The sequence below is a fragment of the Numida meleagris genome, chromosome 2 (genome assembly GCF_002078875.1).
Source record: "Numida meleagris isolate 19003 breed g44 Domestic line chromosome 2, NumMel1.0, whole genome shotgun sequence".
In the NCBI taxonomy this organism is placed as follows: Eukaryota; Metazoa; Chordata; class Aves; order Galliformes; family Numididae; genus Numida; species Numida meleagris.
This window is the reverse complement of record NC_034410.1, coordinates 61,020,608-61,029,588: the sequence shown is the minus strand read 5'-3', so window position 1 is coordinate 61,029,588 and position 8,981 is coordinate 61,020,608. Positions and strand designations below refer to the sequence as shown.

At 42.2% G+C, this 8,981-nt stretch overlaps 1 protein-coding gene and 1 long non-coding RNA gene across 2 annotated transcripts in view; one reads left to right on the top strand and one right to left on the bottom strand.

Annotated features, from left to right (window-relative positions):
- The window catches only part of LOC110394509, a 34,425-nt gene continuing 28,697 nt past the window's right edge, over window positions 3,254-8,981 (top strand). Inside the window, exons 1-3 of the long non-coding RNA XR_002435676.1 lie at window positions 3,254-4,177; window positions 6,052-6,150; window positions 6,560-6,697. This is a non-coding gene — a long non-coding RNA (uncharacterized LOC110394509). The remainder of the gene's footprint in view (window positions 4,178-6,051; window positions 6,151-6,559; window positions 6,698-8,981) is intronic.
- Window positions 4,596-8,981, bottom strand: part of ELOVL2 (ELOVL fatty acid elongase 2) — a 39,520-nt gene continuing 35,134 nt past the window's right edge. Inside the window, exons 5-8 of the mRNA XM_021388406.1 lie at window positions 8,714-8,885; window positions 7,517-7,641; window positions 6,580-6,714; window positions 4,596-6,156 (exon numbers count right to left, since the gene is read on the bottom strand). Of these exons, the coding sequence (XP_021244081.1) occupies window positions 6,028-6,156; window positions 6,580-6,714; window positions 7,517-7,641; window positions 8,714-8,885 (561 nt within the window). The 3' untranslated portion in view covers window positions 4,596-6,027. The remainder of the gene's footprint in view (window positions 6,157-6,579; window positions 6,715-7,516; window positions 7,642-8,713; window positions 8,886-8,981) is intronic.

Below are 8,981 nucleotides of genomic sequence, written 5' to 3'. Positions count from 1 at the left end.
GGACAGTCCATCTCCAGCAACTTCCTGTATTGCTGGGTCAGTTTGGCAGCTGAAATCCCCTGGGAGTTTCAAGTCCACTTGGCTTCTGCAGGTGCTGTGTTGCAAAATGGCCTTGTGCGAGTTACCCTAAAGTTTCCCACCAGAGAGCTGTTTGCTGACCCTGTTTTTTTTTTGTTGTTGTTTGTTTTGATTTCTTTTTTCTGAGCAGGTCTTATCACTTACTGATGCTTTTTATCAGCTTGGTGGTGCTCTCGTGAGTATTACTTAGCCAGTTACTTTTCTCTGCTCCCTTTTGTTGGAAGTAAATAAAGCTTAATTTTCATCCTGTTCCTCTGAGCTAGGACAACAAAGATGGGTTTCACCCACAACTTCAGTGGGTGCTGAAGATGTGTGAAGGCATTGGTACCCAGAAAAAGAAGTGGGAGAAATGAGGTGCGTGTTAAGGACAACTGCTTCATGCCTTTTAAGCTCTTAAGCAGCTTAATAATAAACTCTGTTATAGGCCCTGCCATATCTCTTTCAGGGAATGATGCTGGGCCAAGTTCTTGTTTACCTGCATGCTTTACACCAGTGACACAGGCCAACCAAGGCCTAGAGAGCTCGTGCTGCCCTGTGGCGAGGTTGTAGGAAGCTGTGTGGCACTGTGACAGGGTGTATTCTGTGAATGGATGCAGGCAGAGTGACCGGGAGATGTGTACCTGTGCTTCTTCTGCCTGGGGTCAGCCTGCCCTGCCCCTTGGCTGTTTCTGCATAAGTGGTGCACGTGTTTGTGTATTGAAACCAAATGCAGCAATAGAACCCTTCCTTGTCACGTAGGCTGATTTTTTTTTTATGTATTGTGAGCAAGAGTTGAGAAAATATTCCCAATAGGCAGTTGGTTAAGGGAAGCCCTGCAAAGCTGGGCCTGGGTGCACAGCAGCAGACTGATTTCTCTCTTGTCCTTCTTGGATTCATAGAAGGACCTTCCTAAAGCTCATTTTCCTTCATTTCCTAGGGGACTGCTAACATCCAAAACCTGCAAACCAAACTCAATAGCTTTCTCTCTTCCATTTTGCTTCTCATTTTTCCTGCACGTACATGTGCACTGTGGTGAGCCCAAAACCGCAGGGCCAAGGTTTGTGCGTCATCCTCTGTACTTTCAGTGTGAAATAAATGATGTTTTTGAGACTGATTTCAGTTGAGCCTGGGTAGCAGAAAACTGAGAGAGGCAATGGAGTAATCAATCTGAGAATCAGATGACCTGGCTGGAAAGTATGAGCTTTGAACAAGCAAGTGATTCACACATTGGGTTAGTTTGAAAGATAAGTTTCTGCAGGCAGTGGGGCTGTGTGTGGAGATTTGAGAGGTCTCATCTACAGTACCTTGTGATTAAAAAAAAAAAATATTGTTTTGATAATTGAATATAAACTATGTCAGAAGAGATGCAGTGTGCATGGCATTTCCATGGGTGCCACATCTGAGTTTGGAAAGTCTAAGTTGGCCAGAAGTCAGAGAGATGGATAAGCATGACTCCCCAAACCCCAGTGTCTTTTTGAGAACATCCCCCTTTCTTAGCAACTGTGATTTCTTGCAGTGTGTTGCAGCTGTGGAGTTACCCTCCTTTTGCCTTTTTTCTGATATTATGGTCTTTACAAAACTGCTAGCTATCTGCCTATCTGACCTCAAGAGGCAGCCAGGTCATATGGCTGACAGCAGCAGAAATACTTAATGATAAGCATCTAATTTCACAGTAAATAAATTTGGAAGTGTTTTCATGTCCTAGTGCATATTTGGCTGATTTGGCCTTTATATGCAAGGGGAGAGAGTGCCTCTAGACTTCTGTTCCATACTTGGTACTTGTGGCTGACGGCAGCTAAAGTACCTTGTAGGTGAATACAGCTGTTTGCTTCTGCTTGCTTGGATTTGCTTCTAACAATGCAGGTGAAAGATGAGCTCAGTAATACTCAAGGAAACTCTCGTTCAAATGGGGAAGCTGTATGTGTATCTTGTGGAGGTATTTGGGGATTTTGAAGTATTTATGTGACAGGTCACCTGGTTTTATTGACTGGCTTGTTTTGGACTAGAACAGATTTCAAAACTTGTTGCCAACAGTTATCAAGCAATAGACGTTATTAGACACGTTAGAATTGGTCTAATATCTGGTCTTTTATAGAGCCTGCGTAATTGATGCTGACACCTAACCAGGGGACTCATATCTGTGAGTCTTTATGCCTGCTGTGTGTGCAAGCCCTGATCAGCTTGCGTGTGGGTAGGAGCAGCTTTCAGACCAGTTCCTCTTTGCCACCATCAGCTCTTACAGCATCTTGCTCTTTCTGAGCCTGACACCATCTTTTTTCACCCATGATGACAGACTCCACTTCTGCATGGTCACATCGAACCCAGGGGCTTACAGCAACATTCCACGCTTTTCCGGTGAAGTTAGTACTTTTGTAATGGTTTGGTTGAAGAGAAGCTAAACATCTTGTCAAACCTGTAACAATATTATTTTTGAAAAAACTCCAAATTGTTTTTTTTGCATAAGATAAGGATAATGCTAGTGTTTTCTTTTATTGTCCCAGCTGAAATTCCATGGCTGAACTGGGCCAGATTCCCACTTCTTGTTAGTTTCAAAGAACTACTGAAGCCCATGTGATGCTTTTTTTTTTCCCCAGGAGAAGTTTATCAATTAAAAATGTCTCATAGTTGCCAACTTTGTGTAGTTATCACTGGCAATTCATGTGCTGTTTTGATTGCTGCTTTCTTAACTTTTTTTCTTTCCAGGTAGAACTCTTAAGTGAGCTATTTTAAAGCCTTTATATAACTAAAATACGAAGCACAAGAAAGTGTATTACTAGTAAGGAAGCCTGTACTGACTAACAAGATTCTACAGAATGGCCAAACCAGGCTCCTTCCCCTCCATGTTGGTATGTTTGGGTATTTTTAAGTGTGCTTTCCAGAATACGTCAACCATGATTCACCAAATACACTTCGTGATGCCTTCATGCCCTCATACAAAGCAAAATCTAGAGATTTCATGCTGTTGGTGATTGTCCAGTCCTCAGGTTTTTCTAGTTATGTCTGCAAGGCCTCTGCACTCTCGATGGAATCAACAGCTCCTCCTGGCCTAGTATTGTCAGCAAACTTGTACAAAAAGCCTTCTAGTCCTACATCTCAGTCATGTATCTCAACCAAAACCCAGAGGAAAGAAGATGGAAGCCTACACTGCATCTTGAGCCACTATGAAGAGGTAGGGCTGCTGCAAGGGATGGGGATGTTCAGTCTGTCAAAGTAAGTTGTATCAAATAGGAAGTGTTTAAAAAAAAAAAAAATCCTATGTTTGCACACTGTAGGAGACCTCTACCTAGCAACTCAGTTTGTGTATAATATGTAGAAATACCACCTGTCCCATCTGTCCCATCAGTAAGGACAGAGCACAGCCAGTAGCTGTACAAAAACCACAGGGGAGCTTTACAGCAGTGCGAGTGGAGCTGGTGCGTGGTTACAGAGGATGCCTCTCACTCTGAACTGAATGGCCTAAAAGCTTCTGGGAAAGAAAGTAGTCTCAAATAACCAGCTCCTAGCAATTTGTGCCATAAATGGAGGGGAGACACTCTGATAGTAAAACTTGTTTATTTACAGTGTTATGTTTTACAGGAAAATCCATTTAAAAACTCACTGCTTCTTTTTCTTCACAGTTGCAGCATTTTGAAGATGTTAAGACAGATCTGAGGGTTTTAAAACGTACCTGATTCCAGCCTTCCTGGCTGGCCTGGATCTGCATGGTGAGACCATCTTGTTGGTGGTTGTGGTTTTTTCTCCTTTTTTTTCACCTCAGCCCTTTGAGCTTCAAGTAAGGCATTTATTTATTTTATTTTATTTTTTCTTAATGAGGTTTGAACAAAACAAAAGATGATCAATTACTGTGGAGTTGGTTGCCATAATGTACTTTAAGGTTTAGTATGTTTATGTTATCCACATTGGTGGTTAAATGCCTTGCCTTCAAAAGGTTAAGAGACTCCATACAGCCTAACATCCATGCTTGGACATGCAGCCTCTTGTCATGGGACAAGACTTCCTGCCTTTGTGCCTACTGTCTCCAAGACCCCCTCCAGTGAAAGATCAGCGCAAGAGGAAAACTGGCTTGAGAGGTGGAGGAAGATCAGAGGAGCAGGACTTGGTGGAACAACTTTCTCTCCATGTAGGTCTATGTCGCTGCTTGGTTCCCTGTGCTGGCTCTCAGGTGCATGAACCGATTTCTGTGTGGTTCTATGTAGAGTCAGTAGTTGGACTCAATGATCCTTATAGATTCATTAAGGTTGAAAAAGACCTCTAAGATCATTGAGTTAACCCATCCAACTGCCGACCCATCCCCACCATGCCCCTTAACCATGTCTCTTAGTGACACATCTACGTGTTTCTTGAACTCTTCTGGGGACTGACTCCACCACCTCCCTGGTCAGGCTATGCCAGTCACCACTCGCTCTGAGAAGAAACTCTTCCTAATACCCAACCTGAACCTCCCCGGTACAACATGAGACTATTACCTCTTGTCCTATTACTAGTTTCCCCCCCCCCCCCCCCCCCCCCCCCACAACTTCCCTTCATGTCATTGTAGAGAGTGATAAGGTCTCCACTGAGCCTCCTCTTCTCCAGACTGAACAATCCCAGCTCCCTCAGCCCCTCCTCATAAGACTTTGGATTGCTTAGGGTCCTTTCCAACTCAGGATATTCTATATTCTGTTATATTCTATGGCTTTGTATATGTGGTTCCTTTCCTTCCTTGCTGAGGCCCCACACGGTGATGGGAGAGCTGTCATGACCACAAAGGGGTTTTTGTGGAGAGAATTTAAATACACTAGGCTGAAAGAGCCCACAACTATTTCACTGTGGAAAAGGGAAAGGAAAAGAGGCTGTGTCCACTTTGGTTAGAAAAGGGCACAGCAAAGGTCCTCAAAGCTAACCTAAGCTTTCTTTAATTTGTAATAATTAAAGTGGGAAGTAAGCATAGCTAACTGAAGCAGTGGAGCTAGTGATCGGATTTTGTGTGACACGCAGCATTCCTACTGCAGACTGGAAATCTCTTTGGTTCACCTAGTGTAGGAAGTGTAGAAATTCCTTTATGATGTACTTGGCTCATTGCTATGTTTGCTTTTTAAGACTTTCTGTATCTTCTAGTCTATGAATATTTAGCACACTTTCTTTTTTGCTGCAGTTCAAATATTTGTATATAGTTAACTTTGTGCACATTTACACTCAAAGAACTTATCTTCACTAAGTTGCTGAGCTCCAATTTATTCCAAAATCCATTTATCATAGAATTACTTGGGTTGGAAGGGACCTTATAGATCATCTAGTTCCATCCCTCTGCCATGGGCAGGGCTGCCACCCACCAGCTCAGGCTGCCCAGGGCTCCATTCAACCTGGCCTTAAACACCTCCAGGGATGGGGCACCCACAATCTCTCTGGGCAGCCTGTTGCAGCACTTCACCTCCCTCTTAGTGAAGAGTTTCTTCCTAATATCTAACCTAAATCTTCCCTTTTTAATTTAAAGCCATTCCCCCTTGTCCTATCAGTATCAGACCATGTAAGAAGTCAGTCCCATTCCTCCTTATAAGCTCCCTTCAAGTACTGGAAGGACCTAGTATTCTCCTCAGCACCTTCTCTTCTCCGAGCTAAACAAGTCTAACTTCCTCAGCCTGTCTTCATAGGAGAGAGTGTTCAAAGTGTCAGTCTAGCAGAGCCCTAACCTTTTGAAGACTCTGAATGTTTCCATCCAGTGGTTTATAAGGCATTTTTGTGCCAGCAGTACAAATCAGAAATATTTTCTTTTTCACTTGAGAAAGAGGTTGGCCTTATTGTTCTGATGGTGTTCTTTGACAGGACAAATAAACTTATTTTGTTAAAACTTAAATAGCAGAACATTAATGAGTGTCCGGTACAAATAACTGATAGGTGTAATCAAATAGATTTTAAGCTAAAGCCTGTAATTCAGTCTCTTGTTTTTGTTTTCTGTTTTTTTCTTAGAAAAAATCACAGGAAGTACTATACTTATTGTGCTTTCTTATTGTTCAGGAATCCGTTTGAAGCAGCAAAGTAGTTCTTATGGAATCCGTTCTTGACTTCTGCTGTGACAGGGGCTTCCTTTGCTGCTGTTCTTGAAGGTGCTTTCCGGTATGTCTACAAAAACAAAATTTTAAGTAGCTACTTGCATTTGTTTAAAGCCCCCAAATGCTACTTCTGGTTAACTGTAAAATGGAGATGCCTAGTGTTTGTTGATGCAGATATACATTTACTTCACATTTTGTTAAGGGAATGGCATTAGGTTAGGTTGATACAACCTGACTAGCATTAACTGTAATACTTCTTGGTGTCAAGAGGGATTGTAAGCTTTTTTCACTGGATGCTGTATGTATGCAGGCCAGCTGGAGCAGACCCTTCTATAATCATATATATTCGCATATACATGTGAATACAAACATATTTTAGGTATTGTTGCTTGTTCTACCTGTTTGGCACATGGTTTGCAACAAGACCAATATGCAAAAACTTTGTTTTCCCTTTTCCTTGTCCTTGTCAAAAGGAGAGAGAGAGTCTGCTTACCTTAATGTAAAAGTTAACGAAGAGGATGACCAGTGTGGCCATGTAGGAAGACTGGAACATGAGGCAGCCAAAGGGAAACCCACACGGCTTCACAGCTGCACTGAGCGTGTGCACAATGGTGAGCAGAAACTGGATCTGGAGTAAAAAGATAATGCCTGAATGCTTACTAAGGAAGGACTGGCACCACTTCAGTCACATATAACAACATTACTTAGTTCTGTTGTTTGAAATTTGGAGTGTCTTTGCAAATGGTCCTTTTCTAAACACATGAATGTATTGTGAGGATTAGGTTAAAATGATGCTCTTTTGACTTAATAAATAAATAAATAAAAAGGAGCTGGATGTTTCCAGGAGTTTTTAGGCCAAATGGTTGGGAAAATGAAAGCTCTTTTAATAGGGATTATTATATCTTCTAGCTCTGTCATGCAGGTATGGTGTTGTCTCTGGGCAGAAACCTGAGAAAACACTGGAGGCTTGAGGCAATAGCTTTACAAGTCTGAACAGAAAAAAGGAAATCCTAGGTGCAAGGAGAAGGTTAGGCATGCTGGTGCTAGTTGGGGATGGGGAAAAACAAAGCAAAAATGAGAGAGAAGGAGGGCTGTCAATGTTTAGGACTGTGGACCACAGCTTCTGTCTTGTTGTCCAAGAGCTGTTTACATCATCCTACATTTTGTAGTTGTACCATAGTTACACAACTTGCTAGAGGGAAACTGATTTTTCTCACTTGAATGAGACACCAACAATAAAAAAAACAACCATTTTCAAGCATCATTTCAGTTACTAAATTTTACTGGATTGTACTAATGAATTAATCTGCATGATAGCTTTGTTATGATTTAATGCTACTTGTGTCAGTATTTGCCTGTCATTCCTTTTGCCCCATCTGGCATTTCTGAAGGATTTCTGTCAGTTAAAAGTGAGTAACATGGACACATACCAGCTGTGCCTGAGTGAGGTATTTCTTCCACCACAGATACTTTCGCATAGAAGGGATGACTGACAGTCCGTAATAGGAGTACATGAGCACATGGATAAAGCTATTCAAAGTGGGTCCAAAGAAACCTATAAAAATGCAACACAGAAAGCATTCTATAATGTAAACTACTAAAATGTGGGAAGATATCATTACTTAGTAATGCCTCCTCTGTACAGTAATCTTAACTCTGTGCTGTGTGTGCCCTGGGAGGCACTCAGTTTGCCATTCTAATGCAGCAGTGAGTGCTTTACCCTGTCTCTGAGTGAAGCTTGCCTGCTGTCACTTTTACCTGAGCATTGCTCTTGCTTTATTCAGTGGCTAATTTTCTTATCAACTCTGACAACAAGGCTGCAGGAAGCTTCCACTTGTACGACGCCCTAGAAAAGTGTTAAGTGATACGTGAAATCTTTCTCTGTCCTTTGGTTACATAGAAATATTAAATGAGCACCATGTGGCCCTTCCCAGCCCTCAACAGGGGAGATGAGGACCACTGCAGTATCTTAAAAGCAAAGTCACTGTGAATTGTAGAATCATTAAGGTTGGAAAAGACCACTAAGATCATCTAGCCCAACCATCAATCCATCACCACCATATCTGCTAAACCATGTCCCCAGTATGCCACATCCACACGGTTCTTGAAACCTCCAGGAACTCTAGTGACTCTACCACTTCCCTGGGCAGCCTCTGCCAGTGCCTCACCACTCTCTCTCTGAGATTACTGTTGTGAAATATGTTGGATCCAAGGTATAATGACTCAAAGAAGGGCGCTGTTTCTGCCATTTCAATGTGAAATATAAGGCAGTGCCCACTAGGTAGGGCTGCCCTGTTCAGAATTCAAGTAGTAGTTTGGAACCTTTGTGTATCATTCAGTAGAGTTACCTTGTCTAAAAGTTGTTTGAAGAAGTGTAAATGTGAGTGGTTGTGGCAGCTAAGTGGAGAATCTAGGGCGTACCACTCAACCTTTTTCTGCCTTGAACTCTTAATCTTGCTTTTAATTTCACTGAGACCTGCACATGTTCAGCAATTCTGAATGACAAACTGTGAACTCTAACGATGCTGTGCTGTAACACAGTGAAGCACTGGCTTTACACAGTGATGTAATTCCCCTCCAACTGCAGGTGATGCATCCCCCAGGTGATGGACTGAACAGAGACTTACTTTGCCCACAAGGTATCCAGTTCAGAACGCACCACCAAATGTTAAACATTGTGGCATGGTGATACACATGGAGGAAGGTGATCTGGCTGCTTTTCTTCCTCAGTACAAAGAAGATAGTGTCTGCAAATTCAATTACTTTGGAAAAATAATACCACCATAGCACCTTGGCTACCTGTAAAAGGAAGAACAAAGCAGCAGGAGATCAATATCTGCCCATAAAAGGACTTAAATACTGCTGTAGTTCATCAGCCCTTAGGTGCACAACTCC